Source organism: Danio rerio, chromosome 22 (genome assembly GCF_049306965.1).
Source record: "Danio rerio strain Tuebingen ecotype United States chromosome 22, GRCz12tu, whole genome shotgun sequence".
Taxonomy (NCBI): Eukaryota; Metazoa; Chordata; class Actinopteri; order Cypriniformes; family Danionidae; genus Danio; species Danio rerio.
The window spans coordinates 21397280-21416242 of NC_133197.1; the positions used below are offsets into that span (position 1 = coordinate 21397280).

The 18963-nt window shown below is 34.7% G+C and overlaps 1 protein-coding gene across 1 annotated transcript in view; it reads left to right on the top strand.

Moving 5' to 3' along the window:
* The first annotated feature begins 997 nt into the window (after positions 1-997).
* plpp2b (phospholipid phosphatase 2b) overlaps positions 998-18963 on the top strand; it is a 42321-nt gene continuing 24355 nt past the window's right edge. Inside the window, 1 exon segment of the mRNA NM_199953.2 lies at positions 998-1447. Within this exon segment, the coding sequence (NP_956247.2) occupies positions 1387-1447 (61 nt within the window). The 5' untranslated portion in view covers positions 998-1386.

Here is an 18963-nt window from a genome sequence, read left to right on the forward strand (position 1 = left end):
TCCTTAACTTCAAAAATGTAAAGCATATATTTTGTCATATCATATTCAAAGAGGTGTGCCATCTAAAAATATTCCCAAAGTACTCATGACCACAAAAAACCTACGCTGTCTACCTAACCAAAGCAGCTTTTGAACTTTAAATGATAAAACATTACTCTGAAAGTTTGAACAAACATTAAGGGGACAGAGCAATTGACAACATGAGGCAAACAATGTTATAACAATGTTCTAAAGCCTGTGTGTGCACATTTGTAAATATAACTTGTTTATTCATGGTTACCGCATTTTTATAAGCTTGATTTTTTTATTGTTGCAGTCAGCTTACGTATACACTCTAAAAAAATCAGTCATGACAGCATGTTTTTAGTTCATTGTAACTAATGAAACTAAGTTAATCATGTTCTAACTTAGTTACACAAACTGTTTAAGTCAGTTTAACATAATGTATGTTCAATAGACTCATGAGGGTAATTTGATTTAGCTTAAAAATTTAGGGCAAGCAAGATTTTTTTGTCGGTGTACATTTTCCCTGATCATCAGGCTACTTTATGAACATTTTAACAAAATATGTGGATTGTAAATTAGTGATTTAGGAGATTTTTGGAGCTTAATTAGGAGCCCCCTGGGATTTATTCTGGGACCATCAAAGTTTTGATTTGTTAGGTGTTAACATGGCAGCAGATAGATAGATAGATAGATAGATAGATAGATAGATAGATAGATAGATAGATAGATAGATAGATAGATAGATAGATAGATAGATAGATAGACAGACAGACCTAGATTACAGTTATTGTAACAGACAAATAATAAATCACAACATTTGATGTAGTAACAGATACTGATACAGATTAATGACAAATAAACGTAATTCAAATAACTGCCCGTGTTTAAATATACGGAATGATGTGCCATAAAATTATATGTGCCACATTCCATTGCCTTGCGCTTCGGCTCAAAGTACAATTTATGCGCATGCGCAACTCCACACACACTCTCACAGCTCAAGGTGTGGACACGGCGAGAGTGCGAGTGGGAACAGCTGGCGTGCTTTTGGAAAAGGAGTGGATACGTCCTCAAAAATCTACTGGAGGGGTGAACACCGGTCCGTTTTTACAAAAGCAATATGTACACCAACGTAAAACTGTTGTCACCCTTTGAAGTTTTTGATTTATAAAGACGATAAGGACTCGCGTTTCTCCGTCACCTATGAGCTGAAGAGTAAAGAGAAGTACGTACAGCGCAGGTAAAACAGCAGAGCCGGAAGAACTCGCATTACTGGTCGCGTTTGTTTTGGTTCTTCCAAGTGGATTGCGTTTGACATTATCTCATAAATGAGGTAACGTTAAAGTACTCGTTTTAAAGAGCAAACAAACTAAAGAAAACATGTCGGACATGGGGAAAAAGAAACTCTTCGTCCTGGTGGACGTGATGTGTGTTGTTGTAGGTAAGTGAGATTAACGTTTTATAAGTTTTAAAGTTCATTTCTAAACTTCCATGCAGTTATTTTAGCTTTTTGTACATACTTGATTGGCTCAAAACAAACAAAAATGTCGTTTGTTGACTATGTATTTGAATATATGGAAGTAAAATGATAACTATAACTATTTGAGATTTATTATACACTATTTATTTTATTTTGAAATGTATTGAAAATGTATTTGAATATAGGGAAGTAAAATGATAACTATTTGGGGTATAATATAAACTTTTTGTTTTATTTTGTCTTTGTTTGAAGCATGGGTGGCCAAAGTTTTTTTATGAGGGGCCAAAAAATATTATTGATAGCCGTGACCGTGAGCTGTAAATATTGCATAATATTGAATAAATATTGCAATTTGTTTTTCAATAAAGTTTCCTAATTAATTTAAAACATTACTTTGAATCATATTAACTAATGCAGTATAGCTTTTTAAAATGATACTGCAATGCAATAAAAACATAAACGGTCACATTTATAACACAATGCTGAATCTGCCCTTGCTTTGATTTGCTCACCAAGTCTCTGCATCTGTCTGGTGGCAGTTCATACATTTTAAACTAAATTACAGCATTTAAACTGAAGCATTTAATTTCAGTAAGCCTTTTTGTAGCTTAACAATAAAAAAAACTAATAAAAGGCCACATTAAATTTGAAATGACAATCTCTAAACCATCCCATCATTCCCTCTCGCTTTTCAGATGGGACGGTGGGCCAAATCAATTGAGGTAAAGTTAGTTTTATATTAGGGGCGAAGTAGTAGTGCAGTAGGTAGTGCTGTCGCCTCACAGCAAGAAGGTCGCTGGTTGGAGCCTCGGCTCAGTTGGTGTGTCTGTGTGGAGTTTGCATGTTCTCCCTGCATTTGTGTGGGTTTCCTCCGGGTGCTCCGGCTTCCCCCACAGTCCAAAGACATGCGGTACAGGTGAATTAGGTAGGGTAAATTGTCCGTAGAGGACAAGTGTGTGGATGTTTCCCAGAGATGGTTTCCGGCTGGAAGGGCATCTGCTGCGTAAAAACTTGCTGGATAAGTTGGCGGTTCATTCCACTGTGGCGACCCCGGATTAATAAAGGGACAAGAAAGCCGACAAGAAAATTAATGAATGAATAGTTTTATATTTACACAATCAGACTTTTTCATAATAATATAATTTCATAAAACTATTCTTTGCAAATTCTGAATGGGTAAATCAAATTAGCAGCTTAAATAGTGGTAATGTTGATTTGAAGTCATTCTTGCACGACCCATTCTTTCAGACTCAATATTTAAAGTTGAGAGGTAAACAATATAGGGACCGTTAAAATGAATGAATGTGTGAATATAAAACCAACTTTACCTCAATGCCAAATCAAAGGTTACCATTGGCCAACTTTGGCTCGCGGGCCCAAGTTTGAGGATCTGTCAAATAAAATTCAATTCAATTCAATTCAATTCAATTAAATTCAATCTCTGGTATAAAGCATGTCTGTGCATAAGCCCAATGAGATGAATATTTATAAAATCTTTATTATATTGTCCGTTTATTTACTCATGCAGTTACTAATTCTCTATGGTCTTTCTCTTTAGCATTATTGAAAGTCAAAATATGCATGATATAAGAAATTGCTTAATTATGGGGTCCTGCTGGGCTTTATACTGGGCCCCTTATAATTTAATTTTAATAGGTAATAACAAGTTCTAAATCCAAAAATGCCACAATAAAGTTAACAATTCATTTATTAGTTTTTTTCCTAATTTTAGTCTGTTTGTGGATTTAGGTAAAGTTTGTTTTACATTTGCACATTCAGACTTTCTCCTGTAATAATATCATTTCAGAAAAGTTCTCTTAGCCAATTTTAAATAGAGAAATCATACCTGCAGCAAATGACTCCCTACTGTAAGTACAAAATTGTTCATAGTCAATTTAATAGAGCTTATACTGTTTTTAAGTTATACATGCATGTGATTTCAGACAGAATATTCAAAGTGGCATGGCTAAAAAAATATAGGGGCTGTGTCACAATTCAAAACTGGCTGTGCGATTTTGGGAAAATATAATTGTAATTAAGATTTATTTATTTATTTATTTATTGACAAGTGATTTCATTTGCAATTGTAATTTTTAAATCAAGATTCAGCTCTATAATCTGTAAGTCGTAAGCAGGGCAGGCCCTGTACACTTTAAAAATGTATCAATATTTAAGTACTATAGCACTGTCGATGAAGATAATTGTAAAATGCAAGTAAAAACAATTTCAGCAGGGAAACTACTCAGACCACTAGCGGGTTGTGGGGGCCCCCTAGTGGCAGCGGAGTCCTAAGCGGCTGCTTAGTTCGCTTATAGGAAGCGGCCGGTTCTGGTCGTGGGAATGATTCTGAAACAGTTCCTAAAAATTAACTGTTTTTGTTCTGGGCCTGTGACTGAAACCAAAATATTTGCGTATTACCAATGCTGTTTTTAGTAATCTATTATGGTTTTAAAGACACCATCATCCCACTTGTCCATGCATTCCTCTTTGTTTTTTCTTTGTTTTTTTAATAGTCGTGAGCGTTCCGAATAGTTTGGTTGTGCAATTCTGATTGGGCAGAATGAAAGTGTGCTCGTACAGCCCTACTGTTGAAAAATGTATGAATGTGTGAAGCCACAATGATAAAGCACACCTGCTTTAGCTTTGCACCAGACCGCTAAATAAGCTTTGCATGCTGCCTCAGCCAGTCTGTTGACTAGTTTTTTTATATTTTTATGTATGTTATGTACTGGAAAAATACTTGCTTTACAATTGATTTTATTGGCAATGCTCAAACCGTCAAGTGTGTTTGTAATCATGAGTGAGAGGCCTGTCTCTTTTTTCATGTTTAAATATGTATTTAGAGGTGTGTTCTGTGTGTATACAAGCCTGGTTGCATTCGTTCTTGCTTCTTTTCCTGGATTTTGCAGGATTTGTGCACACATTCAGGAAGCTGAGTGTTTGTTTATGGAAATGTGATCCAAGCCTGTCAGTATTTCCCACAGTGTTTGGCAGCCCTTAGTCCCACAGAAATGTTCCTCTTTTGGCAGTTTTGGCTTTATTTAGGACTTTATGCTTGCAAACCAAGACAAACTCATTGACCGTGAAAGTCCTAACATAGTCGAATGTATCCATTACGGAAAGATTTGACTTGCTTCAATGCTGGAGTGAGTGTGAATCATCTTGACCAGTGCTTCCTTTAGGAAAAGTTGCATTTGAGCCTGTTTTCCTTAACCGCATGAGGTCACCGGTTGAGGATGAAGTTTCTGCACCTGCCCTTTGAAGTCCTTTATTGTGCCTGTGTTCTTCAACCTCCTGCATTGGATTTCGCAAGGGCTTGAATTTGCCCTAGGGATCATTCTTCAACTTCAGTCTCACTTCTACCATAGTGCAAGTGCCTCTATCTTTATTTGTAGTTATATACACATAATGTGTACTGGGATGGACAATAATATCTTGTCTAGTTTTAGTAGGGCTGTGTGTTAACTGAAATGAAATCGCTATCCGTAATTGTTATGCACATCTTGTCAGAGAAGCGTGGTTCTGTGATCAGTAGTAAATCTCCTCCAACAGCCAGGTGGTGCTCTTGTGCAGGAATGACAAATACCAACAAAGAAGAATCCCAGGAAATCCTCATAACAGATTTACTTCGAAGATTTTAACGCTTTTAGTGTTTGATTGTTAGTCATGTTGAATCACCATCTCGTTACTTTTGATTAAGTTGCCAATTTGTATGGATTCATACAATGTATACGATTTGCTCATCTGCCAATGATGGTTGGGTTTAGGGGCGGGGTTGGTTGCAACACCTCCTTTTAAAAATCATACATTTTTATATAACTGAATTGAATTAACTAAACAGATAAAACGTAAAAAAAAAAACATTTCCTTGTGAGATCACGCTGAATAATAACACAACCTAAATCAACTCAAATTTATTTCAAACACTTGACGGAAGTTATAAAGCGAGTTAGGTAAAAAATGTCATTATATGTGGTATTTTCACATACTTTCACCTGTAGCAAACGGTTATAACAGCTGACATTATTGTACAATTATTATCACTTAATTTATATTAATTAATTTATATTATTTGTATTATTATTATCAATTAATTTAATTATTGTCTGATTTTGAAAAAACAAACAAACAAACGATAAAAACTAAAGAAAATACAAAGAAAATATATAATTATAATTTGTACTTCAGTTTGAAATAAACCTGGTTAAGCTGCATAATAACAGCTAGAGTATCAAATATCTCTAGGTCTGGCAGGAGCACTTTTAGCTTAGCATAAAGCACTGAATCTGATTAGACCATTAGCATCTCACTCAAAAATGACAAGAGTTGACAATTTTACTATTTAAAGCTTGACCCTTTTGTTGTTACATCATGCATTAAGATCTTACTTTACATCATGTAAAGTAAGAAATAATAATAATAAAAAAACATACCACATAAAAAGATTTTTAAAACAAGTCATTACATTTTAATTGTTTCTTGGGATCCAACTGCAAATAAGTTGAAATTAATTTCACTAAATTATGTGAACAGCTAACATAATTTTAAAATATATAAGCACTTAAAAGAATTTCAAAAATTGTTAAAATGTACAGTTGTTTTAAGTTCTAAAATTCATATTGAAAACGTACATAAAAATAACATTGTACTGTAAAAGTAAAACATATCATATTTTAGATGTAAACACATACAGTTGAAATGTACAGAATTATAAGCCCCCATTTATTTTTCCCTAATTTCTGTTTAACAAAGATGTTTTTTTCAACACATTTCTAACCTAAATAGCTTTAATAACTCACTTCTAATAACTGATTTCTTTTATCTTTGTCATGATGACAGTAAATAATATTTGACTAGATACTTTTCAAGACCCTTCTATACAGCTTAAAGTGACATGTAAAGGCTTAACTAGGTTAATTAGGTTAACTAGACAGGTTAGGGTAATTAGGCAAGTTACTGTATAATGATGGTTTGTTCTGTAAGAAAAAATATAGCTTAAAGGGGCTAATAATTTTGACCTTAATGTTTTTTTTTTTTTATGAAAAACTGCTTTTATTCTAGCCGAAATAAAACAAATAAGACTTTCTCCAGAAGAAAAAAAATGTTATCAGACATTTTGTGAACATTTCTTTGCTCTGTTAAACATCTTTTGGGAAATATAAAAAAAATCAAAGGGGGGCTAATAATTGTGATTTTTAACTGTACAAAAATCAAATGATATATTTTCAGTTGTTTTGTCAAAATTTTTTTACAAATAACTTGGCTAAGTAAGATTTTGCAAAAGAAAAAGAAAAAACATGATTGTTGCTGTCTGGATGTACTCTTGGTCTTGTATATTTATCCATTGAGACTAATATACTGGACTCTTTGTCGCTTTCATTACCCTGTTTTTCAATTAACCCAGCTGTAAAGGTCAATAACATTTTATCAGTATCTTATTTTGTGTCGCCCATATTTTCATATGCTTGTGAATGGGTAATTTGGTTTCTGATTGATGCGCAAGAGATAAATGAGAGCTCAAAGTCCTGGAAATTTGACACACTTGGCCCTGAAGCAGTGAATGAAAGTTCACTCAAACACAGGTGGAATTATTTTAAATAAATATCAGCCTCTCGTATTGCTCTGTCAACAAGACAAAGTCAAAAAGCCCCAGACTCCAGCGGAGTTCAGCTACTGGAGAATTTCTCTAAATGTTTTTTGTGCAGTAATATTCTTTTCTCAGCCCTGTATTTGACATTCAATCCAGCCCAACACCCTTTGCTGCTTTTTTCCTTCAGTCTGAGTAAACTTTCCATCCTAACAAACACAGTCTGGCTTTTGGTTTATAGCTCACAGGCTAACTTTTGTTTTGCTCTTTCTATGCTGGAATTTATGATTTTTTTTCTTTTTGTATTATTAGTCATTGAATATTGACAGAACTATGAGCCACAAGTCAAAGTCAAATTTTAAGCAAGTAAAAGTGAAACTGGACTTTTTAGAGTTCGTACTTTGGCCTTAAGTTTATACACTACACCTTTTTCTCTCTCTCTTTTTTTCAGAAATTTAGTTGCAGTTTATGATAAGTGACAATAAAAGCCACAGTAATGTTGTAAGAAAAGTTCCTGCTAATCCTTTTGAACATAAGACAATGAAGTTCACAGCATGAAGGAATTGTGTTGAACCCAGCATTTGTTACAGTGTACAGGATTTTAAACTCTTCCTAAAACTTCTCTTCCCCAAAACTGTAGATTGTAGGGAAATGTTTTATATTCCAGGCCAAGTTTCGATTCATCTCAACAAAATTGTTCTAAAATTGGTCATATCATGAGCCCATTAACATAATGACGCTGTTCCATTTATCTCTGAAGCTTTTTTTATTGCTAAACACTACTAGCGCACTAGCAAACCTGTTTCCCACGCGGTGTTATAAATTTCTGTGGCTTCCAAGTGCATAAATCACGCACTAGCATTAGCGTGGGGAGGTAGAAGGCCGGGATGGATAGACTCGGGTGTATGCTAAAGAAAATCAGAAAGAAGGAGGGGACGTTTCTTCTTGAAGTAGGATTCCAGACTCTCCTGTGAGGTTGTAGGCTCAGCACATTGCTTCCAAATGAGTCAGACGGCCTTGCCAAAACTATAGCTCAGGGAGTGCTGCCGGCAGACAGACCGCCCTCAAAACTCTCACTTAAGGGGCGACTAGGTTGTATTTTCGCAACACTTATGATGGGTCTCCAAAAAAAGCCCACAAAGAAAGTCAAGAACATGTCATTTTCATCTTTAGAGGTGGAGGAACAGAACATGATCATTGTGGGTTTAGCCCGTATGAACTGACAACTGAAAACAAGCCAGAATGGAGCTGGTGTTGAAAGCTTAAAGGGATAGTTCACTGAGAAATTTGAGTTATTATTTAGCATTTTTTCCAGTGCTGTGTTCCCTTCTTTTGTATATTTTTAGTATAACTCTGTTTTTTTATGTATTAGTCAGAGATACAGTATCAAAAACAAAGAATCAACTCTTCCAATCTATCACCAGAAAACAAAATTAGTTTATTCAGTTTCTCTCTGAATCCAACAGTACAATTGTTTATTCTTCCATCAAAATAATATTTAGGGCAAAACACAAATAAAAATTTATATTATAATAATGTAAATAAAATAACATTATACTTAAAACTAACACATACTGGGCCGTACAGTACAGCAATGCAGAAAAATATATAAATACAAATATGCAAAAGGTACAGCAGTAATAAATAAATAAATGTAATTAATACAATATTTATTTAGCAATATAATATTAATAATACAATTAACAAAATTAATTAAATGTTAAATTAAAGTTGATAAAAATGTTAAATTAATTATTAATAAAATTAATTTTAAAAATTAAATTAAAAATGAAGAAGGGTAAAAAAAAACATAAAAATGCATATTTTCTCTGTGCTCTTCATTTATAAGTAAACCAGTGTGTCTTTTATATTTTTTTTTACCACAAAATGTTGAATCTCAAAAATAAAATGCCTTTGCAACCAGTAAGGGGTTAAACGATTCACAAAATTGGAAAGAGTACAGGGATACAGTTTGGTACATTTTAAATACAGCAAAAATAAAGAAATTTTTATTAAAATTAAGATCATAAAGATGACTTTTTATTTTGAACAATAATGGAGCTGTACTTGAGCCATCTTCTCTCTTCTAAGTAACATATAAAAACAAAAACAGCCAGGTCAGTCTCAAAAACAATGCACTTACAAAATAATATGTATGATGTACAAAATTCACTTTGTAAATTCAAAACACAATTCATAAATACAACACACAATTTAAAAATATCAAATTCAATATATTTTTGACAAATAAATTCAGTTAATAAATCGTGTTTTGGATTTACAATTCGGGTTTGTGTATTTTTGAATTGGATTTGGGTATTTACGAATCATTTTTTGAATTTGATTTGGATTTGTGCATTTACAAATGGTGTTTTGAATTTATGAATTGGATTCATTTATCTACTAATCAAGTTTTAAATTTTCAAATTGAATTTGTATTTTTTTAACCATTTTTAAACTTACAAAGTGGATTTGTGGATTTATGAATCGTGTTTTGAATTTACAAATTGGATTTGTGGATTTACAAATTGTGTTATGAACTTACAAACTGGATTTTGTAAATGTGAATGAGTTGTGGATGTATGAATTATATTTTGTAAATGTATTATTTCTGAGACTGATCTAACTCCATACCTTCTATTAAAAAGAAGTGTAATATTGTAGTAGTAATAAACAAATACAAAAAAAAACTATTTTTTGAATGTGGAATTTTTTTTTATTTTCCAACAATTATTCATTAATCATTCAGTTTGTAATGTGTACCAAACCAAAAGCCTCTTACTGAACAGTAGAAATACAATTACAAGCAACCAGCATCAACATTTTAACCCTTTCTTGAATGCATGAATGTTCCGTCAGTCACATTACATGTTCGTCGAATTTAGTTACCAGAACATTAGTTTCACTATGAAGATGTTTAGATTTTCAAAATTGAATGACTTTGCATGTAGTAAGTCATGTCCTAGGTTGCTAACGACACAAGGAATGCATAAAGGGTTCTAATCTGTTTCTGTCATACGCAGAATTACACAATTGAGCATTATATTAATTAACATCCTGATTCTTACCAGCTTTGTAATGACAGTAAATGGTGCCCGAGTTTTTGGAAGTTCCAACAATTCTAACATGCATCCATACATCATAAAAGTAGACCTTATTATTCCTGTTTAAGAATAATTTGTATGAAAAAAAAAAAACTGAATTATGGTCGTCAGATGACAAATACAAAAGCAACAAATACAAGAGATATATTTCATTTGATGAATTAAATCAGTTGAGACAATGAGTTGAAACTAATTGAGTGCTAACAAAGTCTCATGGAATGCACAAAAGAGCAACTGGCAAGGTCAGGATTTTTCTTAAAGAGGTAGCTCACCCAAAAATAAAAATGTCCTCTGTTACTCGCCCTCAATTGGTTCTAAACCTTTATGGATTTCTTCTGTTGAACACAAAAGAAGATATTTTGAAGAATGTTAAAAAAGCAGCCTTACATTCATAGTAGGAAAAAAGTAGGAAAGAAATCATACTATGGGTGTCAATGACTGCTGCTTTCCAAAATCTCCTTTTGATATACCGGAGTACAATTAACTATATGGATTAGAACCCAACCTGTCAATTAAAGTTAAAGGGTGTATTTCTTAATAAAAGGTGGTGAACCAATGTCAGGGTAAAGGTTTAGGCCGGCCCTTAGAAAACGGGCTACTCCCTCACAGGCTGTGGGCTAAACACAACCAAAAGCAAGATTTATAAAATGACAAGATTTTCCGTGAGGGTTTTCTTATTCTCAAGTCCTCTGCCATTGGAAATGTACCAACTCATATGTCCTTGAAACGGCAAGCAGAGCAATTCAGATTTACTGTAAATGTATGAGCTAAATGTCCTCAGAAATGAATTTCTTTGAGCCGGTTTTTTCATGGCAATGGGAAACTTTAAACTTTAGTATTATATTTTCAGTAAATATTTCATAGTAAAATGAATTTATAAGGGATTTTGTTTTATATACTGAAAGAGGTACACTACGAGGTACAGACCATCAACAGACAGTAAGGTATGTAGTAGATTGCGTACAACAGGTTTTTCAGCAAAGTTTTGATTAGGTTGGAAAATTTCGATACCTTACCACAGTAAAGCTATCAGCTCTTAAAAATGCAAATGTAGCTCTAAATTCTTTTATTATTTACTCCACTTCCTTAAACCTGTTTGAGTTTCCATCTTGTGTTCAACACAGAACAACATATTGCAAAGAACTGGAAAAAGCAGCTTTCCATAGTATTTTTTTTTTTTTTACCCTACTATATGGACATCAATGGCTGCTTTTTCCAACATTCTTCAGAATATCTTGTTTTGTGTTTACAAGAAGAATTTCAAAGTATTTTAGATTCATTTGGGTGTGAGTACATTATGGTAATTAATATTTTTTGAGGAAAACTGTGGTCCAAGAATAGCTTTGTAGTTCCTCCGGTGTTGTGAGGGGAAGGGTAAACCGTTTCAAGCAAAGATTGCCCTCAATTATCCCACATACTGTAACTGCAGCTTGAACCAAAAAAAGCAACACTGCATTTTCCCTTTCCATTTATAGTGTTTGTGAAAAAGAAGGAAGATGCTCCAAAAAAGAATTTGTGAATGAACAAGGTGGAGTCTATAGGAGAGGCAAGCTCATTTTTAACTGTGGAATGGGTACGGACAACATAAATGTCTTCATCTCTTAAGCAAACGCCAATTCTAATCTTCTACTCGCCTTTTTTAGCTTAGTCAAGTTATTTCAAGTTAGTTTTTGCGGTTCCGTTGAAATTCTGCAATGACCATCAGTATATTTCTATTATATATATAGCATCAGCTTTTAATGAGACTGAATTTCTTCTGTGGAACACAAAAGTAGATATTTAGTAGATTGTTCATGCTGTTCTTTCCCATACAATGAAAGTAAATGGTGGCCAATGCTATCTAGATGCATTTAGTGCCCTACACTCAACTTTTGCTGCTTGTTCAAACTACTTTATTTAAAAGGAGTTGAAGCACAGTTCTTCAGGGTGTTTTAGGGAACTCTTAATTATTTAATGTTCAAATTTGTACAAATGATGAAGGTAACTTAATTGGTTTATGTTGGAACAACTTGAAGGATTTGTTTGGAACCCAGAATATTTTACAATGTATGATTTACACCAGTGGTCCTCAACCACCAGGCCATGGACCAGGACTGTTTTGTGGATCAACTGATACCGGGTCTCACAAGAAATCATTAATTATTTTCATTTTATTTATTATCCGAGTCTGAATGGTCGTTTATTTTGAAAAATCTTTTATTTTGAAAAATTACTGTGTTTTTCTTGGTTACATCTCGTTCACTTGAGTGTCAAATTTAACCCACAAGCAGCAAAAACAGTACGAAACCTGCATCTTTAAAAGGTTTCTTTGCTAAGGGGAAAAGGCCCAATAGATTCGCAACCCATTTGTCAACAAATCAGGTGAATCCCCCATGTCTGTGCAAGAATATGAACTGCTGAAGCTGTAAATGTGCGTACGCAGTAAAAAATTCAGATGTATGAAACCCTGCATACGCCGAATCCCACGCATATTCTCTTTGGACTTCCGACTTAACGTAAAACTAAGCGCAACATGCACAAGCGCAAAACCCCTCCCTGCCTCCTCCCCTGTATTAATATGCTAATGACTCTACTTTGACAAAACCAAACGAAAAAGCAATGGCAAAAAGAGAAACTTTGAACAGAATGTGAATTGGAGGTGCGCCTATGTTTTGACACTATCATTCCTGAACCCGGTTCGAATCCGGGCTGTTCGTATACCGTGTCTTTTCTAGAGTTCACGCAAGTTCGTTATTTTCAATGGATGTGTGCGGCTTATGCACCCAGTTGAATAAATGTCACGAGTGCACCATGAGTCATGTGACAAGAATTGACCAATCAGCTTCATACTTTATATGGAATATACACATTTCAGGAGACTAATTATCTCAGACAAACACAGAACACGCAAACACTGCAGTGCTTTGTTATTTGCTCCATAAATTAAACTTGTATCAAAGTGACGGCAATGTTTTGTCAGCTTGTCCTCCTCTGAGAAAACGGTTGATGGTTGCCTAGCAGCCTACGAATCGAAACCACTCTACACCCTCGGTCCACATTAAAATAGTCAAGCATTGACCGATTCACAGTGATAAAATGCGATAGAATCTTGTAGTCCAGTCATAATCCAATTTGACATGTAACATGAAATGCCAAGGAATTTGGAATGTTTATGTTGACTAAATCAAATGAAATGAATCAAATCCCATCATATTGAGTACTATATTGGAAATTCCATTTTTCCTGTTAATTCTGCGTTTCTGTCTGCACGTTTCTGCATTTTGGAAATGTTATTTAAATTATGTTTCATTACAAAAACTTTGAGTAAATGACATTATTTTTTTGTTTTATTAATTTATTTTATTATTTTTTTAAATTTTGTATTCACTTGGATCTCCATTGCTCTTTCTCACATAGCATAAAGAAGAAGAAAAAAACAGTCAGTGAACTCATAAAAAAAGAGCTCATTCCAAAGCGAGGACCCTTAATGTTAAACAGGAAATTTCACTTCCTGTACCTTCAAATGGAAGTAATTTGTTTCAGGGAATGGTTGAAGGTTGACGACTGGAGGCTGTCGAGACGAGGTTCGTTTTTCAGCAGCGCAGCCTCAGTTTTTGCAGTGCGCTGGGTGTCAAATATGACTTTCTTCCAGCACATCTCACCCTCTCACTTCTAAGTGCCACTTCTGTCCCTGCAGTCCTGTTTCTTTGCGTAATTAAAATGGCCGCCAAGCTCGCACCTGCCAACCGAAGCTTTGAACTGCAGCCGTTTGAAGCTCTTCCACGCTGACCGCTTTTAATGTACCTTACACACTGACTTAATTTCTTGGACACAGAGTCTGGAAAATACATCATGAGCAATACTGATGGATTTCACTGGCGGCTGGCAGAATATACCTTTCGGCCTTTTTAAATGTAAAGTTGACAGATTTTAGACTCGCTTCTCCAGGTTTCCAGGTGTTTTAATTGTGTTTGGCATTAATCAATGACAACTTGAAATATAAAATAAAAAAACTACTACTCCTCTGGGTGAGATTTTCCATTTTTCTTTGGACCATAAAAATGTGCACATAACAAAAGCCTTTTTTATTTTCATAGTCTTGCCTATCTTTTTTGTTTCCAACATGTCTCAGGAGCTGAATAATCTGGAGAGGTAAAAGGAAAAGTGTTTTATTAGTCATTTATTCTGATGTGTTTGGAGGGTTTGCAGCTGGCGAACACACAGAAAGGGCCATCCAAGCTCAGCGCCAGATGTGAAAAGTGTCAGATTCTCAATGGAGTGCTAAAATATTAGGCATTGTTGGGGTCTCCCTCTCAACAGGATTGTCTGTATGGCTTGAGGGTAAGTTCCTTTTTCTGCATTGTTCATGAAAAATAGGGTATTCATTACTAGTTATTTTAACATTTTAAACCAGTTCGCTAGTGAATCATTTAAGGTCATGAACTATTCAACTTGTTTTTCCCCGTCAGGATTCGTTTTGTTTCGTCTTAAGTCTAAATAATGATCTAGTTTTATCATTTAGTAAATTAAATGTTTTTTTTTTATTGTATGCCCACATTCACAAAATATTAAAATCTAACTGTATAAATGTGTTACAGAGTGTACAGTAGGGTTGGGCAATATCCACCAATTTAGCATCGTATGATGTCTAATGTGAAACATTGCGATGCACGATGGTATCGTTGTCGTAGGTGGCGGTGAATTAATTATTTATGAATAAGTGATTAATTCATAACAAATTAATTATTTCTAGCCTACCATTTCAACAACCTGACCCGCATGGTCTATGTTTTACCCATAAACAAATGATAAATAAATAAAGATAAGTTACACACAAATACTTTGGCATGAACAGGCAGAGTGATCTCTGTCATTATAATGACGTCAACAAACTTGGTTGGTAAAAAAAAAAAGGTGCACAACCAACAGAAACCAACCAACCAACCAACCAACCGTATCTGAGGTTTTCACTAAAATTACAAGCGTGAAAGCGAAAGATTGAAGCAGTGTACTGACGCTGTGACACGTTACCTGATAGATTCAAAAGACCGAAGAGTCGTTAGATAGGAAAAAGATTAATTAAATATCATGTTTAACAACTAAAGTGAGACACGAACCAGCGGTACATCCTGCACTGCTCAATGCACCCGCTGAGCTGAAGCTGGAGCTCAGACGAGCGCATGACAGTGTGTGTCTGTGTTTGTGTGTGGTCACGTGGTGTTCGTTTTCAGCAAGTGGTACTCTTAAATTGTGGACGGAGGGCTGTTTAAAAATGCGAGGTGAAACGCCATTGTGGATGTGGATCGTTTTCGTTCAAAAATGCCATTTTAAAACTAAGACGTAGTGTAAACGGGGCCTGAGTGTGTATTGGGTTTGCAAAAGGAGGCGGGGTGGAGGATCGCGATTTCAGCACAGCATCGTGTTGTCTATTGGTGATGGACAATTCCATAGTCTATCGACCTAACCCTAGTGTACAGTCTTAAAAATTGAAAATAACGAAGAAAATAATATAAAAGAAATATAAATAGATAAAAATTACAATCACAATACAAAGTACAATCTCCCATTTTAGAGCAGGCTTTAAGTGGACATTAAACAAAAATTGTAAATAAATAACAAGGATCCTGTGTTAATTTAAGAGAGCTCTTTTATGTATTCCCAAAGGGGAGACCAAATTGACCAAACTCTGTCAGATTTTTTATGTTTGTCATGGGTAAGTTAATGGTAGAAAGGTTGAAAGATGGAGCCTGTGGTGTATACCAAAGTACCAAAATACATTTTTTTGTTAAATATACCAGGACATAACAGATTCAATAAATACAAAGCTGGGGTTATATCAAAATTTAGCTTGAGAGTATTTTCCAGTACCTCATGTATTTTCTTCCAAAATGGCAACATGTTGTCACAGTCCCAAAAACAATGATTTAATGTACCTTTATCTTTTTTTACATTTGAAATGCAAATATGTGGCACTGTGAAACATATTGGTGTAAGATATATCATATTAAAAAGTTTAAATTGAGCTCATGGATCCCAAGAGAGGTACGTTTTCGGGTATATATCATCACATACAATGTCCCAGTCATTCTCTTCAATGGTTTGACCAAAATCCTTCTCCCAAACAACCTCAAGTCCTAGCCAGGCAGAAATGCAATTGTTCAACAAAATGTCATATATCTTTGTTATCAATCCTTTTAAATGAGAGGCATTCAGTAAAAGGTGTTCGATCTCTGTTGTTTTAGTTCTCGGCTCTCTTTTGTCCAACTTTGGTTTTAAAAAATTGTAGATATTTATAAAAAATTAATTTTGGAACTTTGTATTGATCTGCAATCTGTTGGAAAGACTTTATGGTGCCCTCTGAAAATAAACAAGATGTTTGAGAGATGCCCAGTTGCAGCCAAGCTGAGAAACCAGTGTTTTGCAATGTTAAAGGCAAGGGTGAAGAATTGGCATGGATGAAGTGTACGTGTCCCCACCAATATCCAGCAATTACTGAAATGTCCCTACCAATAATTCAATCCACTTCAAAATAAAATAATGCTTATAATGCTTCGTTAACCCTTAGTAACCCACATGTGCACAAAGTCAAGTTCGCTACATGGTTCACCGTGAGGCTATTAACCAAGGCTGGACAATTAATCAGAATTCAGTTTAGATTTAGGCCTCCATGATGATGAAAAACAATAATCGGGATAAAAGTAGTAAAATTGTGTCACACCTCTCTAAATTTCTCTACATTCATTTCTCCTCAAAGCCCGACTGCTGTAAAATCATGTAAATTGACTTTTGCAGCATGGGACGTGATTGTTATTTTTATGATTAAGTGTTTATTTTACATTATTTAGTACTTTATTCAAGTGTTTAAAAGCACGAAACAGAATTTGTGCTGTACTGCATGCAGTAGGAATGTATGGCCTCACTAATATCATTAGCACATCTACGCTCTTGGTTAAAGGTATATCAGGGTTAAAAGGATTTTATCTTTTAAAACTCATCTTTGTTATTGAATTCTAATGTCTTGAATACATTACCTCAGTATGCATGGATTCATAAATCTTCTCATTAATCCTGCTCTTGTTTAATCATAACAGCTCTATCTGCTCCACTTACGCTCTGGTCACTCGTTTGTTTTCATTTGAGAATTATCCAGATCTATTTCTGTGTGTTTTAGCCTTTTGTCCAGACTCAATTGCTCAGTTTGGGTAGCACATGGAAAACACTCGAAACATGATGATGGAACGTGTTTGAAATGTTTTATATACGTCTATTGTACATTAAAATATGTAGCCTAGAAAACATTCTTTGTTGAATCACTGGAAAATGCTTCCTCTACTCGGTTCTTTTTACCAAGTACTGTTCTAATCAGTCAGTGAAGCTCTCTTATAGGCGTTTTACTAGGGAAATTCAATTGCAAATGTGATTTAAGCAATGATGTGATTGTCAGGGAAGCACAGTGCTGTGATTTGTAAGTAAATCTTGTTGAAGGATTCGTTTCAAACCCTCGACTGAAGTTATGTAGTGAGTTTGGAGTAAAAGCATGTTATTAAATACACACACCGGACACTTTATTAGGTACACCTTACTAGTACCGGGTTGGGCGCCCTTTTGCCTTCAGAACTGCCTTAACTCTTTTGTGGCATAGATTCAACAAGGTCCTGGAAATATTCATGCTTCATGTGCATTAAGTACACAGAGCTGTAATTCATTGAGGAGCCACACAAACAGCTGTCATTATCACAATATAAGTGTCTTGATGTTATTATTGTCAATTTGAATCAATTTTTTTTGCACCTTCTAATACACCTTTAGTGTTCTTGTGACAAATGCTTGTAGATTCATTAGTGTACATAACTGCAGTGCGTTTTCAGCGGTGAGTGGATTCTGACTAATGTGAACACCTCTGATTGGTTTCCTAAAAGCAAAGTTAAACCACTTCTGTTTTGCCAATCTATTAATATTTCACATTTCACCTTCAGCTGAATGAGCTTTGGCACATCTAACAGTACCTGTAAACCAGGCACAACATCAAACATATAAAAAACGTGTTTGTGTGTGTTTGTGTGTGTTTGTGTTTGTGTGTGTGTGTGTGTGTGTGTGTGTGTGTGTGTGTGTGTGTGTGTGTGTGTGTGTGTGTGTGTGTGTGTGTGTGTGTGTGTGTGTGTGTGTATATGTTGAAAAATACTTTTTTGTTAGGCATAAGAAAGTAGACTGCAATATTGTAGGTGCTCTAAAGAAGTGTTTCCCAACCCTGTTCCTGAAGGCACAGCAACAGAACACATTTGCAACCATTTCCTAATCAAGCCCTCCTGAATCAACTCATCAGAAAATAAGAGACTCCAAAACCTGAATTGGTCAGATTAGGAAGACATACAAAATATGTACTGTTGGTGTATCTTCAGGAACAGAGTTAGGAAACACAGCTCTAAAGTAATATTTAGTAGTAGTTGGAGATTTTTTTTTCCAGTGGGCTGCTTATGTGCATAATACTTTCACTTAATGTGCTTGTGTATCTTTAAGACGGCCCATGCAGAATAATGTTAAAGAGTGAGCCACATTTGTAAGTCTCGAGGCCCAAGTTTGATTTAATAGTTTCATTGAGTTTGATTAATTTATTAATTGAGCAGTTGTTTTTACCTGTGACTTATTTTGGCCTGGACTTTTGACCTAAATATAATTTTTAATCGTTTAAACTTTCATAATTGAGGATTCAGTAAAATCCAGCTTAAAAGTAATGGTTGTTTTCGGGCAGGTTTTAATCACTGTCCACTCTGAGGTGTGAAGTGTACTGTACGTATGTAATGTCACTG